The 22,002-nt window shown below is 39.8% G+C and overlaps 2 protein-coding genes across 2 annotated transcripts in view; one reads left to right on the forward strand and one right to left on the reverse strand.

Annotated features, from left to right (window-relative positions):
* dock4b (dedicator of cytokinesis 4b) overlaps positions 1–22,002 on the forward strand; it is a 177,211-nt gene that overhangs the window by 17,017 nt on the left and 138,192 nt on the right. The gene's annotated exons all lie outside the window — the stretch shown is intronic.
* Positions 7,867–15,023, reverse strand: ifrd1 (interferon-related developmental regulator 1). The gene is made up of 12 exons (XM_008401051.3): positions 14,797–15,023; positions 12,433–12,537; positions 11,832–11,913; positions 10,232–10,356; positions 9,994–10,151; positions 9,864–9,914; positions 9,597–9,775; positions 9,418–9,526; positions 9,170–9,304; positions 8,957–9,085; positions 8,431–8,526; positions 7,867–8,356 (listed from the first exon to the last, which is right to left on the reverse strand). Exons 1-12 carry the CDS (start codon positions 14,825–14,827, stop codon positions 8,270–8,272), a joined length of 1,287 nt encoding a protein of 428 aa, XP_008399273.1. The 5' UTR covers positions 14,828–15,023; the 3' UTR covers positions 7,867–8,269.

The following is a 22,002-nucleotide window of genomic DNA, read 5'->3' on the forward strand; positions in this document are numbered from 1 at the left end:
TTGTTGAAGAAAAATAACAGGAGAGCTGAATGTTTGAACTGCTTCAGCTCCACCTCTGGGAATGCTATCCTTGGGGATTTGGGTTTTGGTTTTCATTTGTGTTTTGATCATTTCCTTGTTGTTCATTTGTTTGATAGGTCTTGCCATATTAAATTTTTCTTTAATTATTGTTGGAAATGTGTTGCCATATTACTTCATTCCTTTGGGTTTAGTTTCTACGTTTATTCTTGTGTTATGTTCTTTGTCCATTTGGATGTTTTTCCTTTTAATCTTTCAGTCTTATTTCAGCCAATTAGTCCCGTTTAAAATAAGTAGTGCTTTTGGATTGGCTGGTTTGCAAACACCAGTCAATATCACGTCATCTTAAGTTAGGAATGTACACTATATTTTAAAAAAACATATTTTTAATCATATCTTGTGGGTAGGAATAAGCACATTTCATTTGCCGTATTCCAGTAGTTTGTTTTTTTTTAATCCATTCTTCGCAAATCTAACCTGATATTTTAAGTACATCGACTTCTCAATTATGACCCATGTACAGAGTTGCATAACAACTCATCTTTTTCAGGGTATGTCCTTTCATCCATTTGTGAGGCAGGATTGAAATGGCTATACCATCCATGTACATAAAGATGGTCTGTGTGTGTATCAGAGGACTGCTGGAGCAGTCATCCTTGCTCTGAGTGACCTTGTTTAATTCAGCACATACATCCAGGCACTGTCACACACACACAGCCACACACTGCCACAGGCGTCGGGCACACAAATACACTCATGCACATGCATGCTTGCGGTCATGTGAATACACAAGCATGCTCACCCTGGGGACAAGGACATATTTTGTCATTGCTGCTTATCAACAGATGTAAACCACAGACAACTAGTGGGAGGTTGGAAGGGGGGATACAGAGGATTGTTTTAATCAAGTCAATACAACTCTATTTCATCATACATCTGCTTTAACTCAATAACCAAGCAAGTAAGAGGAATATGAATCAAAAATGTGCTTCGATGATTTCGGACCAGACTCAGGATTTATATGATGGTGCCGATCTGTACAAGGAGAAGATGCACTCACCTCACCCCCCCACACCCCACCCATGCCCCTCATTAACCTTACACTATCTTGTCTGGTACAAAAAGAAAAGCAATTAAAAAAAGGGGGGGGGGGGGGGACACTACAGTGAAGCTGAGCAAATTAAAGAGCGGTGCACAGTGTGTTGCAATAATGAGCGTAATGAGAGATTCAGTGGTTGGTAAAGAAGGAGGTGAGAAAACATCTAGAAAAGCTTCCTTTATGAAACCAGCCAATCCAGCTGGTGAGTTCCTGTAGTGATGAGCAGAGGCGACCAATCAACTCACTCGTTCTGAGCCTTGGCAACAGCTTCCCCAGCACAGCCAAGCGATAGTGGGATGTGGGAGTGTGTGTGCGCGTGTTTGTGTAGATGTCCTAACATCTGTGGGAGTGTAAAGTGTGTATTTATGCAGCATACGTGCACTTCCTGAAAATTCCTTTTAAAAATCCGCCTCCTCTGTATTCAGGTGTCGTGCGAGACCTGGCATGTCACACAGACTGCCACGTCTGCTCCGATCTGCTGTCTACACTGAAGACCAGGGCTGCTGAGCTGCTTTCATCCCCATGAGTGACAGATTAATTGATGACTTCATGAATTCCTTATTGTGGTCCCCTAAAACACGTGAGACTCTGAGCTAATACACACAGGGGCGTGTGCCTGCATAAATACAACGATCTTGAAAAATTCTTCCAAGTTGGATCAGACAGAAATTGATTTATAGTGCATCTGATGTTACAGATGACACTAACCGTATAGCTAAATTTAAACCAAATGAGTGTGTTTTTTTTTTTTTAGTAGACTAAAATCAATATCAAATTTTTTTTATGTCCTGTCTGTTGATTTTTAACTCCGGTTTCCATTTGGCCCCAGCAACAGGGAAAAGCTGCTGTATAGAGTCAATAAGTTGAAAAATACAGTGCAAGAACAGTGCTCATGTTCAAAGCAGATATATAAGCTTACAAGCAAGTAGTGCTTCAAATTCAAACATGCAAGAGGCTTTGAGGAAAATAAGGCAGTGACTGCAGCTGAAGATATAAGTTTCATATATTTGCCAGCATTTCACAAGTGAAAAGCTTAACACCTTTTTTTTTTTACATTTCTTTATTATTATACATACATTTATTTACCAAGTGACTAATCAAAGGTTAATCTGAGAGCAGGTTTTTTATGACGGACAAAATAAACTACTGACTTAACTTTTCTTATGAGACGGTCCTGTTGTTTTACAATTAGCCACATATTTTAAGGTCAGCAGATGATTTCATCACATACGCTTACTTAAAAGTGGTGTAAATTATATCAATCTGCACATGTTGAAAGATTTTTTGACTGCAGTGATTAAAATATCAGATCTGATGGCTAATGGATTTGACGGTACAAGCACACTGCCCGTCTAGCATCAGTGGGATTGGGCACCCCACTGGGATACAAGTGACAATGAGAGTGCAGAATGGAGTAATGCAGCTATTGTATCCTCTACTGTGGCAAGTTGTACCTGTCCCTCTATTGGCACCCAGTCAGGGCTGATGCTTTTGAATGAGGGATAGACCTGGAGAACTAGCTGGACCTTGGATATTGAAGGATTACAACATAATGCTTGCAGTCCTTACAAACGTGGTATTGGTGGACATGTTTTGTTGAAGATATAGACCAAGCAATGTTGAAGGTAAACACAGCTCATTGAGACACTTCCTGCTCGTCAAATTAAACCTACTTCCTGTTGCCGTGTCCCGTTCTCTGTTATGTCTAGCATGCGTTTCAACGTCTTTGTAGATTCCAAACATGTTGATTAACTCCTCCAGCTTAGACTTCATAGAGGAAAACCCTCCAAAGTACTACATGGAATTTTATAAAATGGTCAACATAAGTGTGGGATTAAGATGTGTTAACAAGAAAATCACTTTGATTCTTCCCAAATTTCAACAATGTAAATCTTTCAGATTTTTTGCTTTTGAACAAAATAAGTCTTTACTTTGACTTGTGGTGAAACACTTAAGTTGACTTTTAACCAACCCCTCGAAGATTTGAGACTTGACTTGGAAAAAATGACTGGTGGCTTGTTGACTAATTTTAGAAGTGATATTTGTCCTTAAAACAGATTTTTACTTCAGATAACCCCTTCTAATGCTTGCATATGTAAATTTATCAGTTGAACACGGGGACGGAAACCCTCCAACTTTGGGGTGCCGCCTGTGACTCAGGCTGTGAGTCATTGCTTTGGAAGAAGGGCAACAGCATGTACTTTTCTCAGCTTCAAATGTCACGTGTGTGTTATCCCAGATTTTTTGACTAGTTTTTTTTTTTTTTTTGTAAACATGGGGTTTCTATGAGCTAGAAATGCAAATAGCGGGTTTTCTGTACTTAATCTGTCATGTGTGGGACTAATGCTGCCACACATGTAGACAGTGTCGTCCACCCTAACTATGGCCTCTTGCCTCCTCTCGGTGGCATCATCCGGCGAACAGTTGTCATCCCTGACAGGGGTCTCCGCTTGTCACTGCCGCACAGAGGAAAAGGGAGTCCGAGTGGGTGCAAGAGAAGGCAGGGTGTGTGGCAGAGAGGGAGGAAAGCTTTTTTAGGTGCTGGAGGAGGGAACAAGCTTTGCCGTAGAGCTGTGCTTGAGCGTGCGCACTTGTACGTATCGCACGTCCGTGTGTGAGCGTACAGTAGCTGTGAGTCACGCAGTGTGTGGGGGCTACGATGCATCTGTGCCCAGCACGACAAAATGTGTTTCGCTTGACTTTATTTCAAGTCTACAACCACATTCCATATGGTGTCGGCTTCGCACAGCAGGATATAGGGCTTCGTTTTGTTGTGCTGCGAGATGAATGAGATGCACAGGCTGTTTGCTGAATGAGCGCAGGCCATCCATCTATTTCAGAGCATAAATGCAAATGTTTTCTGAACTCGCTCAAGTCATGTAAGGCGGGCAGGGTAAGGGTAGGTTGAGGGGAAGTTAAAACTTCCATCTGAGCCTATTATTATTGAGTGGTTGAGAATGATTATGAGGCTATTTTGTCATAGTCCTGTGTGATTCAGTGACATATTTTATATTTTCCAACAGAATGAGTCTCTATGCTCTACAGCAAACACAGAATTGCTTAATGTGGTTTGTAGTGTGGCTACACCTGATGTCTAAATGGTAAACAGCTGCCACCAGCTGGTGAGGTTTAAAATTACACCAATGTGCTTCAAAAGGAAGGGATATTTCTTTCATGTTTATAGCAACAGAAAACCTGGATTTAATGATCCTGGACACTCGGCTTAAATTAGTTTTATTCCATTTAAAATATATATATATATTGAGTGTTTTATTTTGATTTCATGAAAGACGGAATGAAAGGAGCACATAATATTTAAGAGGTAGCCACAGTGGTACCGTTTTCCCACAAATAAAAAATCTGAAATTAGTTTATTTGGTCAAATGGGAAAAAAATGTAAGTTGCCAAGAGGAAAAAGTGAAACTAAAGCAGGTTACCATGGAAATGTCATTCCCATTAAGAATCATGGAGTCGGCAACATCATGCTGTGGAAATATAACCCCACCCCCTTTTGACTTTGACTTTTAATAAAAAATCATTGAAAATGTATCTTTGTTCTTCCATTAACCAATTATGTACTACTATCCTGTTGGTCTATCACAATAAATTCCAATAAAATGCACTGAAATTGGCTTGAAAACTTTGACAGGATGACATGTCTCCGCCATTTCTCAAGTTCTAACAGGAAGAAGCACAGCTGTGCGTAAAAGGAGCACATCAGGATTTAAACAGTTTGGGTTTTTTCTCAACAGTTTTAGTTCAGTAGCTGTTTTTCATGCCTATTCTCAAACCTAATCTCAAACGCCCATCTAGAATCATCATCGTAATCATCCAATATTTAAAAAAGACTGAATACTCTGAATACTTTTCCATTTCATCGCCATAGAAAACTATTGTGCTACTATGTTCCCTTCTAATTTGAATATGTCGTTCATTAGAATGACAAACATTTAAAGGGCCGTTCAAGTTGCAATGATGATTTTATAGTCGTTATTCAGTAATAAAACATCACACTGTGAGCATCTACAGTCAGAGAATCGGACATCGGCTTGTCTCGTTACAAACTTATGTGCAGACATAAACCCATAAAAACATTTTTCATTGAGATAGCAGTTATTTTGAGTAAAGCAAAAGCTGTCGGCATGGTAAACGCATCTAGACAGCCAACAGAAGCCTTTACACCACTTGTCTCTGGGGTTATTGTGTTCCTGCTGCTGTACTGATTCTCATCAAAGTATCTCCGCTGCCTCTGCAGCCGTCTAATTATGCCACAGCTGATCTGATATATAGGACTCCCCCCGTCTTCCTCTAGGGACCAAACAGAAGAACAACAAAGCACCCCATTTTTGGGGTGGTGTTTTTCCCCCTTCAACACTTAAGTCATCTCCTTGGCTTCCAGTGCACAGAACATGTTGAGGAATCTCGAGCCTAGTTGCTGCAGTCGCTGCGTGGCTCTAACGGAAAGGGACAGAGAGCGGGACGGATAATCTTCTTGATGTGCTGCATTTTTATGCAGCCTCTGGAGGCAGCAGCCATTTTTATCAGTCACTACAACAAGCCCTTTGGCATCTTGGGGATGGAGAGAACACACGGCATCCATTCAGTGACAAAGTACTGACTATCTCTCAGTCCATTTATTTTTTTTTCTTGTGATGGCACATCCAAGTTGAACATTTCTGAGTGCAAGTATGAGGAACACTGCTGTCAATGTCAGGCTTGAGCAAAGAGATGACAGGAAATGGAGATCTTACAGAAGCGCACAAGTGGAATAAATGCCTTTATTCAAAAGCATCCATCAGGAGGGGGCTGTGCGTGCAAACGGACTCTTCTCGCCGACAGTGACTGAGAACATGGGATTGCCTAACTAGCCATAGCAAAGACTGGGTCGCAGTTGATCAGGCACGCTGCCACATTAGATCGCATTTACTCATGTGATTATGATATTAAAACAGACTTTGCAATTAAATCAGCTGCCTGAAAGGCCAATTAGCTGAAACACAATTAACATTTCCATAACAATCACATATAATAGTCACCAGCAGCCATCAGCTGGGTCATGCAAAAGACAATAGCAATAACGGGTGCCTTTTTTTCTTCTTTTTCTTTTTTTCTGCTGAAATGCTTCTACTAAATTAATGTTCTTGTTGCATTTTGGGGGTGGGGACATGCTATGATTTTTGTTGCTCTCTGTATCAGTAAGGCCATATTTCAGAGACCTAAATTTAATGGAGATTTCCCACTTATATTAGTGATTGTTTTTTGTAAGCTTAATGCCACGTTTTGTTGGCTCAGTGCTTTATTGGTTTTAATAACTTCAGTACCTTTTAGTAAAATCTCACAATTCTCCACATTTTAAGTATTTAAACACTAGTGACACATTTGCAAACGATGTGTTTGTCAGCCACTAGACCGTTGAGTTCTGAAGCTGTAATGTTTTTCACTTGAACGAGCCGTTTTAGATTTTAGGTCAGCTTCTCAATAAGCCCAGCTTCAAATCCAATATGGCTCACAGTAGCATAAACGATAGCTGTGCTCATTTTGCTGTTGCACCTCCAATGTCTCGATAAATCAGTTATGCAGACTCTGCAACCAAGGTTCGGAAAAGTGTAGCTAACACTGGTTAGCCTGCTTACTTAGATTGTACAATCGTTGTTGGTCACTGTGAGGTTGTGTTGCGTGTCCTCGTTTTGATGATCTGTTGTCAGAACTGTCTAAACAATTTATAGATTTTTCTATTTGTTTTAAGCTCGATATGGCCATATTGGATTTGGGGTTAGACATCTTAACTATGTCTAATCATTGGGTTGTTTCCAATTATTTTTCTCACTTAAAATAGAAAAAAGGGACTTTTTTTTTTTTTTTTGGAATACGTGCCACTACCACTTTCATGGTTTTTCTTTGTGTGCCAGCAGCAACACATCTCAGACAGATAAAGTTCTTCTAAATTCAGGTGAGTGAATATTGGAAATTAGGCTAATCATCAATTAACTGCAGGAATCTTGTCAGCTCTCTTCTCATTTGATCCTCATTTATCACTCATGATTGAACATTATTTTCCACCTGTTCGCAATGGGACTCTGACGAACTCTGAATAACAACAATAATCTATTAAGATTTATCACGTCTTCTCCATCTGCCTGGATGTTGGAGAGGGACGATCTAATCAAATGACAATGTTTATCTACTGAGGCCGTACAGATTGGGGAGGATTTGTATTGAATCAAGGTCCTAAATGATATAGTCCTGTCAGTAAGTGATAATCATATATTAATCAAATTTAAGGCTAATAAGGTAAACGTATGTCAAGAGAATGATCAGAAAGTCATACAAATGATTTTTTCCCCAGTGTCAAACCACCTCTTAATGTTTTCTCATATTGTTGAAATAAAAGTCTAAATCTGGAACTCCATGCCATGTCTTTAAAGATTAGCAATTACCCCTTTTTAAATGAAGCCTTTTAACTTTGTATTATGAACTATTTTTAAAATTCAATGTAAAAAATGTGTTTTATTTTTAAAGTTTAAATATGAGTGAATTAATGTACAAAACTGACCTGTGTGTACACAGTGGTCATATGCAACATGTCCAAGAGGATTAGATTAGATTAGGTTTTTTTTCACAACAAAGCACCAGGAATAACAAAAGCACTTTTTTGTGTTTATTTCTTCACCCTTTAACATACAACTACTACCAAAGACACTAGTCACTTAACATAAATAATGGCAACTTATTTAGCAGAGTAACATAAATTCAGAGGGTAGGTCTGTATTTTAATGTAGATATCAATTTTACAGTACAAGACTAAAGTCAAATTTTCCATAAGTTACCAAAAATATTCTGGAAAAGAAATGAATACACAGCAAAAAGACAAAAAAAACACTCAACTGTACACCACCAGCCTGTCCAAAATCCAATTTTAAATATTAAATATCCTCGACGGCTAAGTTAATGACAAACAAGATGTTTTACTGATAAATTAAAGCATGTCAGCTAGCAGAAAACACTCTAAATGTGTAGGAGGGAATTTGATGCAAATTTCAGAACGGACGGTCACTAAAGGACACAATTTTTTTTTTTTTTTTTTTTGAATTCCTCCTAAAAGTGGCTTAAAAGAGTAAACAAATTCAACAAATAGTGAAAACGAAAAAAATCTTAAAATTCTCCCACATCCACCCTCTTGTCTCTGAACTTGCTTCTGGCCTTGGTCCGAGCCTTGAAGGCAGCAGAGTTGTGGAGATGCTAAAATGGGAAGATTTGGAATTAGTTTTGGTTGAATGTTATAGACAAGCCAGACCTCGTGTTGTTGCATTTACCCTTTCGAAGCGAGAGATTTTCATGGCCTTCATTGTGGCTGAATCGACCAAAATGGGCGGCCCCAGTTCAAACACATCCCGGATGAACTCGTTGGCCTGGAGGAATGGAGTATCATGCATTTACATTACCACTAAAAGTTTCAATACAATTTACATGTGAAGTGTGGCGTGGCTTAATCTGTAGAAACACATTTCACTGCAATTCTTTTGAGTTGTGGTGCATCTCTTCAGTTTTGGTTGAATTTTTAGGAGCAAGGTTCTGCTGAAAGATGAACTTCTGCCTTTAGTTTTAAGTTTTGAAACCTTAAATAAGTTTCCTTTAGCTCAATCTGCCATCTTCATTCATTTTCACCAATTTCCTTATCATGATGCTGCCATGAGTGTTTTCTCTCTAAGCCAGAAAGTTTAATTTTAGCCTCATCTAACAAAAACTCTCGAAGGCAATTTGGTGTCCTGGACTTTGTAAGGGGGCAAAAATATTTACAATGATACCAAGATTCTTCTGAATACACAAAGAATGGAATACCTGAAGGTGGTAGTTCATCCCAGATCCCACAAACTCTCTGAAAGCATCATAGGTCCTCTTTCTGACCCAGCTGTCGATGGTCATGCGCTCGGTTCCGAAGCGAATCGTCTCCGATTGGAAGTCCCCCTGCTGGAAATGAATTCAAATATTTCAGCCACACATGCCAACCCGACATCCTTTTGAGTGTTGTTTGAATCTTTTTTTCATGCTCACCTCAACAGCTTTCAGTACGTCCCTGAACACAGACCTCTGCTTCCTCTTGTCGGTCTTGGCTCGGTGCTTGTTGCAGTCGGTAGCTAAAGCATTCAGCTTATTGCACAGTTCCTCCCACTCGTCAAACTCAAATTCCTGCATATTTAAAAAAAATACAAATGAATAAAGTACAAAAAAAAAGTACTTGAGAAATCAAACTTTTTAGTATCCAAAACATGGTGGGGAAATAAACCCAGATGTGAACTTACAGAATCGATGTCCCTGGCTAGCTCGAAGAGCAAAGCAATCGTCTCCCCAGCGGCGATCCTCATGTTGACGTCGTCGCTCTCCAGCAGCCGCTGCAGCCCGGGCAGGTGTCTGCGCAACAAACCAGCAAACATTTCAGCACCGGAACAGTCAACGTTGACACCACCGGTCAGATTCTCACGTTTTCAGGACGCCTTTGAGCTGATTGGCCGAGCAGATTGTGAGCAGCAGGGCCCAGGACAGCAGGGCGTTGACATGCAGCTGGCTCATCTGCGGACTGATGGAAGGACAGGTTCCGTCCACCCGGGCGTAGGACCGGGTGAACAGGCTCTCAAAGCACTCCATGGTCGCCTGCACGTCCTAAAGCAGCAGAGGGGGCAAAAAATATTTAGAACTTGCGAGTGTATTTTACTTTGAAAATAACATCACGAGGGATTGGGCTGCTCACCAAGATGTCATCCTCTGCAACAAGCGTGCAGAGCCCCAAACTTGTTGCCACCTGTTAAAAGAGACATGCCGATTTCAGTTGAATTTCTGAGATTTCAGATGTTGACGCAGGAAGGGAGATGCAGACTTACAGCTTGTCTCGCTTGGATGTTAGCTGACCCATCTGCCAGGATGTTTTTGAAGATGGGCTTTAGAGTCTTGAACACCTCCTCGCTCTCTATTCCTGATCCCAACTGAATACACAGCAAGCACGCCAAAGACGCCGCCGCCCTCTGCTCCTCACCTTTACCTGGCAACAGGAAGAGAAGCCGTCTACTTCCTGTGCGTCTGCTGATAACAGAGACTCTGATGTAGAAACGAGGCCGATACCTTTCTTGAGGCAACGCTCAATGCTGTCTGTGATAGTCATCCTTCGCTCCGAGATGAACTCGTACAGGATCCGAGTGGCCATTGCCGTCTTGAGACCGTCCAGAGCCCCCTGTCTCGTCTTGGCACTAAACGGGGAGAGGAATGTAGATTTAAAAAAAAAAGAAAAAGATATGATCCAACAATCATAGGTAATCATTTAATAAAATAAAATTGTTCCAGAGTAGGCCTGTCGCAATAAACGATAAATCAATTAATCGCACGATAAATTAAACCTATCGACCTCATTTTAATTATCGGCTTTATCGTCTCTTCTTGCCTTTTTTTCCCCTTTCTCTTGACACTGAATAAAAAAAGGCTCAACTCCGGTGCTCTCCACTGACCCTCCCTCCCTCATTTCCTTTGTGTAATGTCCAGCGCACACTTCACGAGTTGTCGGCCCATTTTCAAAACCTGAGAGACACATTTACCGACAGAAATCCTAGGTATAACAGTCCGATCGGGTTCGTCGTGCCGTGTGGTGTCCAGCCACATGGGCACAAAATAATGGTTACAGGTCCAGTTAACTAATTTTAATATCAGGCATTAATCAATGCTTTACTAGAATCTACCTGTGATGCGTTAGATGTGATACGCTAGAGTCAGCGTAAAGTCCTGACTAAATGAAAATCATCATAACTTATGTCACGTTAACAAAAAACAGCTGAAAGGTTACCGGGTTTATCAACTGTGGTAGCAATTTGGCTCCAACTCCTCCCCTTGTCATTTCTATATTCTTTGCACGAAACGTTGAATAAATGTTAAATGTTGTTTCCACATATCATCTCCAATGTCTGCTGGACTTTGTGTTGCACCGTGTCAGCTGTTTGGGATTCCCCTTGGTAATTTCCCCTCAGAAAGCACGGAGGAGAATCCACGCTTTCTTATTGGCTGTCACATTCAGCATTAAGCTCCCAGTCGGGGAAAACCCGATTTAGATCAGAGCGGCCACGACGATCTAAATCACACTACATGATGATTGGATACGAAATCACCAGCGACAATCTTAGAACAGCCAACGATCTAAGATTGTCGTAAGGGGAAAATGGGGGTAAAAAATGGTGTAGTGTGAATTATTGCATTATGTAGTCGGATGTGCCCATCTTCTCTATTTAAATCTAGTGATTACCGAAGGGCAATATAGTATACAGACTTCATAATCTGCACTCTTTTGGTTGAATGCAGTATTTATTTCCACTTTGGCTTTATGTTGTTTGTATTCAAGTACGTTTTTTGTTAATGGAGACTGAGAATCCATTTTATTTTTGTTTTTGGTAAGTTTATTTAGTTTATCAGTTCCAGTGTTATGTGTTCTTTTGAAAATAAAGTGCATCTATGGCAGAAAATTGCATGCATTGTTGCGTCATTTCCATTAAATCTGTCAAAAGGTCTTGAAACAATATTGTTTATCGCAATAATTTTTTAGACAATTAATTGTCCAGCAAAATTTGTTATCGTGACAGGCCTAGTCCAGAGTGTTTTGTGGTCCATAAAGGATTCCTGGATCACCTGTTCTCACTCAAATGTAAAAAAATAAATAAAAAAAATAAAATAGGGCTTTAACCTCTTATCCACAGTGCTGTCTATAAACCCCTTCAGCTTATACTGGAAATCCTCCTGGGCGGTGTCCTCACTTGCTTCTCCACCTAAAAATAGTAAAACAAATGGTAACATTATTCATAGTTAACATTTACAGAAGCCTCCACGCTTATTGGCGCCCTTGAAAGGACGCATGCCATCCCTCAAAATAAAGAGCATGATCTCATAATTACAATTTTTCAGAAACCCAGCTATAATTTGAAAGCTTATTATGCTTTAAATTGTAATCCACAACGTGCTGAATCTCTGGAGAATAAAAATGATGGCAGAGAGGGAATTTTCTTCTAGATGTTGTTCAAATTGGGAAAGATGAGAGAAAATGGCATTCCAGTAAAGCAGATTTGTGTTGAGATAGGAAATGGCTGCAAGAATTTAAATTGCTTTTATTTATAATCAGATTGATAATTAAAAAGTTTAATGCACACACAGAGGAGGGAGATAAAGGGGGGAAAAAACTCAGGTAAAACCAAACAAGTGGAAAGAAAAATTTTCAGAGTTTTACACACATATTTATCAGGATTGCCAATCCTTCTGAAGAATAGACAGCTGTACACATACAAGCCTACCTTCATCTGCTACACTTGTGACGTCACTGAAGCTGCTGCAATGACTGAGTGTCTCGATGGAGGCGTCCTCATCACTGAAAGGCTGCACAGCTCCATGCTGGCCCCCTGAAAGCAAAACATTTATTTCATTTAAGAAAAAAAAGACGGGAGTTTTGTTCTGAACAAATGTCAGACAAAATCCCTTATGCAAGTCAGGCATCATGCAGGTACTGCAGCAAACGCCACTGTTATCTAATCAGCTGTGTTCTTTGGACGGCTTATCCTGCAGGTGCCATGTAGGCAAAGGTAGTCGGAGTGAACTGACTGCAGTTCAAGCAGCTGTGTGCCTATTGGAAAGACACAGGTTGTCGAGGCAGCTCAACAGACCACTGAACGTGAAGACAGAGCTCAAATATAAATAAATAAAGTCTAACTGCAGCTGAGAAAAGAAGCAAGCTTTCACATTTGACCAAATATGGAGACGACAGCTTTAAGTCATCTGGTACAGTTATTGGCATAAACTGATCAACAGAAATACTTAGTCATACTATTTCTATGTACTTTAAATGTTGGTCCAGATGCTAGATGTGTGGACAACAGACTAACAGCAGTGTCCAAGCCTGTTTCTGCACATGTCTAGTCAGCAGACTGGAACAATGCAACAAGCTTAGAAAAAGTGACATTTCTCTTTTTGGAAGTATTTCGGTTGCAGTAAACATGGAAGTGGAAAACAAATTCAACACCACCTGTGACTTTTCAGTTAAAGCTGCTTTAAAACTTACATTTGCAAAGCTGCAAGCAGATCACATTTTCAGTGCAGTGTGTAACATTATCTGAAATAAGAACACTTCGAAATGCCTAAATTTAGCAACATTTTATACGGATTTTTGAAGTAAACAAAAATAACCAACATTATTACATTGCCAATGTAATAATGCTACAATAAACTTTTTTTTTTAAAATTCTATCCATTAAACAGAGCATGTGCTGTTGAGATTTACGGAATAAAGTGAGATTTTAGCTTTTGAAGTTTTTTTGTGCTTTCCAGTTAAAAATAAAGAGAGCATTTATGTCTTCTATAAAAAGTAATTGAATCATGCAATAGATTGTCTTTTTCCACTGTACTCTTTTGTAAATACCTCAGAACTGATGTATGAGCCACACAAGGTGTGTGTATTATAAGGCTATCTAGGGAAAAGTGCATGACAACATGCAGGCAGCTCCTGCACAAGCTCTTACTCTTTAACATTTATATTTATTCTAAAGCCAAAAATAAGAATAGAATGTCATTATAGAGCTAAAATGATACATTAGATATATACTTTATTAAACCAACGGGTGAAATTGTTTATACTTTGAAGCAGGGTAGGGTTATGCTTTAAAACTTAATCTTTTTTCCTTTAGAGAAGGACTCTCATTTGTACAGGTGAGGAATTTCGGGAAGTATAATGACAGCAAGTAGGAGCCAAAATGAAATCCGACCAGACCAAACTCAACAGGCTCCTCTGTGACCTGAAGTCGCCTCAGGACGACATGTTTGTTTGGCTTTACTAATGCAAGCTTCTCAAATATACCAGGGAAACGTTCAAAGCCGAGACAATGCACTTTAGCTAATAATTTTTCAAAGAAATTATCAGCTTAATCACGTCACACGTTAATATGTGTTTACAGTGTGTTGACATGGGCTTTTCCCACACCACAGCTGATTTCTGGGAACCGGGCGGCGCCTCTTCGCTGACCCGCTATACGGAGGACAAAATGTCCTCCTCCTGCTGCTACGCCACCAGAACCGATAACATTGGGGAAAAAATACAGACAGTATTTTTTAAAAAAAACGTGTGTAACGTCAGTAAATATTTATGATGAAGAACCGGTAAAACAAATCTGGCTAACAGTCGAATAAGATAGAAATGACAAGCTTTTAGCTCACAGAGCTGGACTTCTCTTGTTTTTGTTTACACTAAACGCCATATACGCAATTGATAAAACAGTAAAAATAATTTGCAGGCTTTAAAAAGTGCTAAACGCTTTTAATTAAATCTTATTGACGGCAGCAACGTGTTTGGGACAGGGAGTGGTTGATGCTAGCTTGTTAAATACGGTGTAAACAGAGGTTTTACCTAACATAATAATGTAAACATTATAACCAAGATTAGCATAAAGTCATATACTTTAAAACTTTTTAGAAGAAAGCAAAGCTTTGTGTCAAAATTTTTAGCTAGCTTTTATTTGCACCTAGGCCCGGGCTCCAACGTTTGTAGTTCCAATTGTTAAACACGTACAATTCCACGCAATACGTACGGAAGACTAAAAGAACTACAATTCCCATCATACAAACTCATCACAGACGCAAGGCCACAGCCTAGCTGCCGCTCTGCTACTCACCCTTGCCGTTCTTCTTCTTGTTCCTTGGCATTTTCGTGCAATTTAATATAAAAGATTTGATCAAAAATCAGCCAATACACGACCAGCTTTTATTGTACTGTCTAGTAAAGTGAAAACGTTCCCGTGGCACAGTGGATAAAAAGAAATCGAAGGCGATCTTGGAGATAGACTGTTGGCCGAGACGATACATTTTCCTCTCATACACCAGTGCTTCTCGATCGAAGGGCCGCTCTGTGGTTTTATACCGGCAGACATGTCACGAGGAGCTTTCCCGGCATCACTGACCAATAGGAGAACGGCCGGAAAGTATCGCGTGTGCTTGCGCGTGACGCAGTGCCGTTTATTGTTTTGGTGGAGGCAGATAAAGGGAGATAAAGCCATAAAGGGTTATCAAAAAACAAAACATTTCTGATTTAGCGCAATATTTATTCCCCTTAGTGTTTCTATTGGCACTGAACTGTTAACAGACGCACATGGACACACACACACGCACACACACACACACACACACACACTTAACCGTTTAAAAAAGACATTTTAATGAGATGTAACTTTGACAATTACCTTTGGTGGCTACTTAGTAACATCATGTAATGAGCAATACATGGCATTGCTGTGTGTGTGTGTGTGTGTGTGTGTGTGTGTGTGTGTGTGTGTGTGTGCGTGTGTGCGTGTGTGTGTGTGTATATGTTTTTCTCACTGGCTTTTAACTCGGCTTGAAGTATTGTTTTTTACAGTTACTGTATTTGTTTTCTTTCTGGTTGTGGTGAACAGCACTTTGGTCAACTGTGTTGTTTTTTTTTAAAGTGCTTTATAAATGAGGCTGGAATGGAGTGGAGTATTTGGAACCCCATACATTTTCCAGGTAAATTGAAGTGAGTAGAAAATCAGAGGGTGTTTGTAGATAAGTTAAAGGATTCGTTCACGCAACACCTTTATCATTTATTTGACTTTGTGTTTGGGGTTCAGGGAGGTTCTAGGACAGGACAAAAATAGCTTGCCAGTTGACAGGTGGAAAACCTCACTGGAGATGCAGCCTCCTTGCTGCCGTTCCCATGGCCGGACTGTCATCAGCGTTCTTCCCAGCTCTGAGGAAAAAGCTATAAAGTGCTGTAGCTTGCAAAATCCAAATCTGATGGTTTTATCCATGTACCTTGCATTAGATTCAATAACAGTTTTCAGAGGTGCACAACAGAGTCACCATTTCTTCAGCAGTTAAAGTCACTTTTTTTTTTTGTTCAGGTTGCACCGCTGAATCACCACACTCATCGGCAGCAGCGGCTACTCTAACGCCCTTGAGCCACAGCGTGTAGGGACAGAAGGGCTGGTCTGGTTGCAGCATCAAGCTTGAATAATTGATTAGACAATGTGTGAAGCTGGGGTGTGTTGAGTGGGTGCAGTGACGGTGTGTGGAGAGTGCGAAGTCGAATGGGAAACACACTCGGCAATACCTGCAAATCCCAGATTTTATGCATGGTTTAGAATAAATTATACAACACTGGGCTCTGTGAAATACTCTTGCTTAAATGCAAAAAAAAAAAAAAAAGCTGCTTAGTGTCACACTGATTAAAATCATCCCCTGTTGCTTAAAAGTATTGAAGTTCTCTGGGACTCCCACACTTTAACTTTAACCCACTTTGACACTAGGGGGCGCCATCCTGTTTGAAATTCAAAGAGCCACCGTCTCTATCACTGCAGTGGAGCAAGAAGGATTCTCTGAGATGTTTTTATGATGCATAATTTATGAAGTGGGTGAACGATGCTCGCTGCTGCTCGGTCTGTCTGGCTTTAAACGTTTAATGGGATGGAGCGTGTGATGCAAATATGAAATGATACAGGAGAGAGGAGAGGAGGAAAAAAAGAAGAAAAAAGTGGAATCAAACATAGTCTGGTGCTGAGGAATAAACGAGCAGATGTTGTATTTAAAGGCACGTTTATGCGGTTCTGGCGAGGCGAAGAAAGGGGTTGTTGGAGGGGAAACGAGGGAGAAATCACCAACGTAGGAGTAATGGGGAAAACAGAGCGGCTCGGTTCGGGCCTTGTTCAGCATGCCCTGCGTGTTGCATCAGTGGGCACAAGCTCTGGCCAACCTGATGCCACAGGAATACAAATCACTCCCTGCAGAGAGCAGGGAGTGAGACACGGAGCTGACGGGCGATAATAGAAAATGTCTGAATATTAATTTCGTTTGCGATGCTTCTCTATTAAATAATTCATAAATGACATAGCCTGGAGCTATGTGTGCTGAAACCGGCTGGGTTAAGCCTGTTGCAGCGAGAGGGGAGCTAAAAAAAAATAAATAAAATAGATAATGATAATAATAATAATTTTGGTGTCTGCAAGTTGATGAGAACAGATTAAGCAAAGATGAGCAGAGGTGATCTTTTCAAGACTGCAAGCAGTTTCCTTTGAAATGTCAGAGTGTGCCCTCTTCCTGTAATCTACTTCAAACATCGCAAATGACCTTAAGAAAAGTTATATCAAAGTCCCTCATTTGGTTACTTTAGTTCATCTTTTACGATTAGCAGCATTTGCAGTACTGATGAGCAGTGTGTGTTTTGTAGTTTCTACAATTATGCATCCGTCAAGTGGAGTGTTCTTTCAAGTAGCCAATTTACGCTAAAGCCGACACATTTGTTCCTAAGGACAAATGATGACGAACTGAAAATCTGTATGAAAGTAAAAATCTGTCTGTGGAAGTGGGCGTTTTTAGTGATATCTGCATTATGTTTATAGAGGTTTTCAAACACGAACTGTTTTAACAGGCAAACAGTAGATTGCGCATTTTTGACCTTTTCAAAATGCATAGATCATCAAAAGGGCAACACAACTAGCACAGGCTATATAACAAAGGTTTTGGCTAGTATTGAAAACGCTTGGATGGATGACTCCTCTTTCTAAAATAAATTGGTGGCATGAGAAAGTAACATCAAAGTAAAGACTTCAGAGACGGTCTTTTGGACTGAACTCTATGCAATGCTTATAGGAAGGTTTGGCAAAAGCAAAGCACAAAAAAAATCAGTACAAACTTCACAGCCCGTCTCTTTAACCCTGATTGCAGGGGCTCGTAGAACCTGAGTACCCTGCAGTCACTGAGTTGACCAAGGTATTCTGATAGCTGAAGGTTGCTTGACCTCACCTCATCAGCAGGGCAATGGTACAAAAAAAAAAGACAGCGGATCTACAATGAAATGACATAAAAAGAAAGAAATGGAGGTATAGAACTAACCCAAAGTACAGACCCCAACTGATGAAAATGCTCTGGGATATCACGAGAATTTGCAAACCTTGATCAACTAAACTTTTTAAGCGGTTCTCAAACCCACTATCATAGCAACAACCCTCGTTGCCATGGTGGTGTTTATCCACAACCAATGTTACAGGCACCTGTGTGTTTTTGTGAGGACGATTTCCCAATAAAATTAGTTTCAGAAATCTCTTCATAATTTCACATTTATATTTGTGTTTATCAAACGTCCACCCCAACGCCATAACAATAACGGCAAAGTGCTGGTTAATAAAGATCTAATTTGCCCATCCCGCTCCTAAATGGAGACTGCTAGTCACTGAAGCCCTTATTATTTCCCCTCATTTCACTTTTTGTTTTGACAGGATTTAGCACTTCATCAGACAGCAAGGCTACGCTCCTGTCACTGTAATTACCTTCTCATCTTTGCTTGTTTTTGTGTGTGTGTGTGTGTGTTTCTTTCTCGCTTCCTTGTGTTTTGCATCTTCAATCTCAATCCATTAACCTTTTAACAGGACTCTAGAGGAATGGAGGGTAAAAGGGCCTTTGTTCTGGGCTTCGCCGAGGTGCGCGCCGCACCCTCAGAGCAATCGATAGGATGGATTTTGCTTGATCAAAGACAGTAAAACGGAATAGAAAATTAACTTGGCTCCATGTTCAGGACAAGAAAGTAAGAAAAACGGAGAAATACCTGCAGTAGCACTTTATCACAAGTTTAAACCTCAACTGAGACGCCGTCTGTTTCGGAGCAACGGTTTGCAGAATTGTTTACAAGCCATACAATCTAATGACGAGTTGAATCACTTCTTAAACCTGGCCATAGTTGAATGGACACTTTGCTGTTAGCTCTCTGTTATTGTTTTTAGAAAGAGACTCTTTCATGGACAAAAAATCCATACTCTAAATTTGCTGAAGGATCCAGGAGAATAATTTGCATGAAAGAATTTTGCACCCCCAGATAAGACTTATCAGATTATTTAGAGAGAGAAAAAAAATCCATTTAGGCCCAAAAGCTTTCTCTCTCTCTCTCTTTATCTCTCCCTCTCTCAAACACACACAAACACAAAAACAGGGTAATGGCATTATCACCTAGGCATCTGATTAAGCAGATTAAAAACACAAAGTGTCTGGCTGGTAATGGCTCTTTGGCTATCCTAACAAACTTGGATATCCCTCTCAAAGTGTTGCAGCCACTTTCTATGTGTAATTGTTTGCACTATTATTAAGCCTTTAAGAACCATCTTAATGTAATTCACATTTTATGTTAAAAACTCAAATTGTCCATTTACAGGGAGTGCACAGAAACGCACAACACCCTAATCTTTTTACATTTTGCTACATTACAGACAAACTTTGTTGCACTGGGGAGGACATTATGAAATTAACAATGTTGCGGGGAATTCTAAAACTACACAAGACAGTTAATACTTGGAACCAACTTTTACTTGCAGTAGCGCTGTGATTTGCAGTTGTAGAGTCTGAGTCCTTTTTACCCTTTTTATTTATTTATTTATATGCAAAATAGCACAAGGTCAAACAAATCTGAAGTTAAACCAGCTGTGAACATAATTTTTCAAGACTTTAGAGTCTCAAATGTATTTAGGTCTGGGTTTTGACTAGGCCATTTTAATGTATGTACATGTTAGGTAAGTGTTTTGTTTCCGTCTTTCCTAGTGTTTCTCACGACTCCCCATTAATTAGATCCATAAATATTCCAATCACCATTAATCCCACAGTGTGATGGTGCCATCACCACAATAGAGATGTGGATCTTTAGTCACAAATTTTACAATGCAATTTGTGTCTTGTATTTTTGACCACACTTTGTTCGTCAAGTAAAAACACAAGCTACATTTTTTTGTAGCTTGTGGTTTTACTTGTTCTACTTGATGTTTCACAGTTTGGCCTGCTCATATTGTTAGGTTTATTGCTAAAGTTGCCAAAAAAAAAAAAGGAAAATCAAAAGGAATTGCCACTTTAATATCCCATGTTGCAGATTTCCACAAACAGATATTCGAAAAGCTCCAGGCGTGAAATGCGTTCAATTTGTCGACGGCATTTTTCAATTCCGTCTCCTATAAAAGCCCTTCTTCCATTACGGAGATTTGTCTCTGTTCTTCTCATCCCCTCTGCTTCCAGTATGCAAACCAGCACAGAAAAGGGTTGGCTATCTGTAACTTGAAACGAGTTCTGGTAGCCAGGTATGAAGATTTCTGGACCTACTCCTGTTAAAGTTGATGCAACTGGTAAGTGGTTAGCAAAAAATAAAAACTCATCTACACACAGGTATCAACTAAATTGTGGATGTCAGTAATTCACTAGCACAAAAGATAGAAAAATAAAATAATATTAAAACGACATCAAACATTTATAAAAGCACATTCTGCAGGCAGTGATGAAGACTACTGATTTGTGTGTGTGTGTTTGAGAGCTGGCAGCAGCCATCCAGACAATGGGGTTTCTTCAAGAGGAGACATTATGCCCACAGGCTAATAAAGCAGGCAGATCTGTTGGGGAATCTCTCTGGCTTGGCACACTGGATGACTGTGCTTCATTGTTGTTTTCTCCCCCTCTACCAGTCTTACCATGCGCATCCGTTCTCTTTGAGTCTCTGGTGCATACCCACACGAAAACATATGCCATCTGTCTATCAACCCAAATGGTTAATAAGCTGGAGAATATTAAAATTCAATTTGTTCCAGTTCGCTTTTAAGGGAAGACTCTCGGTGCAAAAATAAATTTTAGACATTTTTTTTTTTTCGAACATCTTAGTACAAGTATTTGACATTTGCAGAAGGTGTTAAAATGTAGTGTGAAATTTAGTGTTATCAGTAAAAAGGACGTGATAGAAAACATCTTAATGGAGATTCTACTTTCATACAGGAAAAAAAAACAACCCAAGTATAACATGGATGGATGTTGTTAGACAGTAGCATGTGGACCTGTAGACTTACAGTTGATTTAAAGGTTAATTAATGTCAAGTGATTGCACTCAACCAGGAGGCAATTAAGAGTAAGTTATTGCTCTCTTTTATGCAACAACCACCGTTCTATCACAGTCTGATCTTCACAAGAAAGCCCAATTACAAGGCATAGACTTTTTTTTTTTACTTGGATAAAAAATACAAATTTAAATTTGATCCTTTGTGTCATCACTCGCGATGAAGCTCTGAAGACAGAAAGATGGAGACAGAACTTTTCTCTTACTTTCATCTTCAAGTGTGATATAGGAAGTACATGATACCACACATTGGCAATACTTAATTTATTTACCTCAAAGCATATTAATGTCCTGTTGTGAAACTGCCGCTTGACAGAAAAGTGTATCTTGTACTGTCCTATAGCAAATTCTGTGGGCGAAATCATGAAAACTTTACTATCAAGAATTTTGTTCGTAAATTGTAATGGAGCTACACTTATTCATGCTTCACTACGGAGAACTCTCAAATTCATTATTTAAATAAATCGAAGAAAGCGGAGCAGTAAATGTTTCAAAAAAAAGGAATGATTTTAACTAGGCAACCTCATACTGTGCTTTTGGCCCTGAAGATGGAGATTCATAAACATTTAGTATTGAGGAAATTGTAGAAACCTTTTGTAAGCCCATTTAACAGTGGAAAGACACTCGGTGGCAAATTAAACCTTCCAGCAAATTCTATGTTTAAAATGTTTAGCTCCCCGTTTTTTCCCCTGCCCCTGTTTTCTTTTTAGTCACCTGGCTTCCAGCAGCTGAAATACCAAAACGTGTCGCTCCTGCCAGTACAGTTCAGACAAATCTTGGCAGAGACATGAAAATGTGGCTATAAAGGGCAGGACTTCAAAGAGGACCCAAACAGGGACGCAGCCTCAAGTTCCTGTCAAGACACTGCGTCCAGGAAGTCAGCTGGGGAAACTCCACACTGTCATCTGGTGTCCATAAAACGCTCAGTTCCCCTCTTAGACTTCTCTGTTTGGTATTG

This window comes from Poecilia reticulata, chromosome 23, assembly GCF_904066995.2.
Source record: "Poecilia reticulata chromosome 23, P_reticulata-male-v2, whole genome shotgun sequence".
Taxonomy (NCBI): Eukaryota; Metazoa; Chordata; class Actinopteri; order Cyprinodontiformes; family Poeciliidae; genus Poecilia; species Poecilia reticulata.

Excerpts from the sequence above, each read along its gene's own strand:
- ifrd1 (XM_008401051.3), bottom strand. The coding sequence starts at position 14,827 with ATGCCAAGGAACAAGAAGAAGAACGGCAAGG. Across the intron at positions 10,357-11,831 it reads GACAGCACTGTGGATAAGAG|TGCCAAGACGAGACAGGGGG; the intron begins GTTAAAGCCCTA and ends CTCCCCGTTTAG. Across the intron at positions 8,357-8,430 it reads AAATCTCTCGCTTCGAAAGG|CATCTCCACAACTCTGCTGC; the intron begins GTAAATGCAACA and ends TTCCCATTTTAG.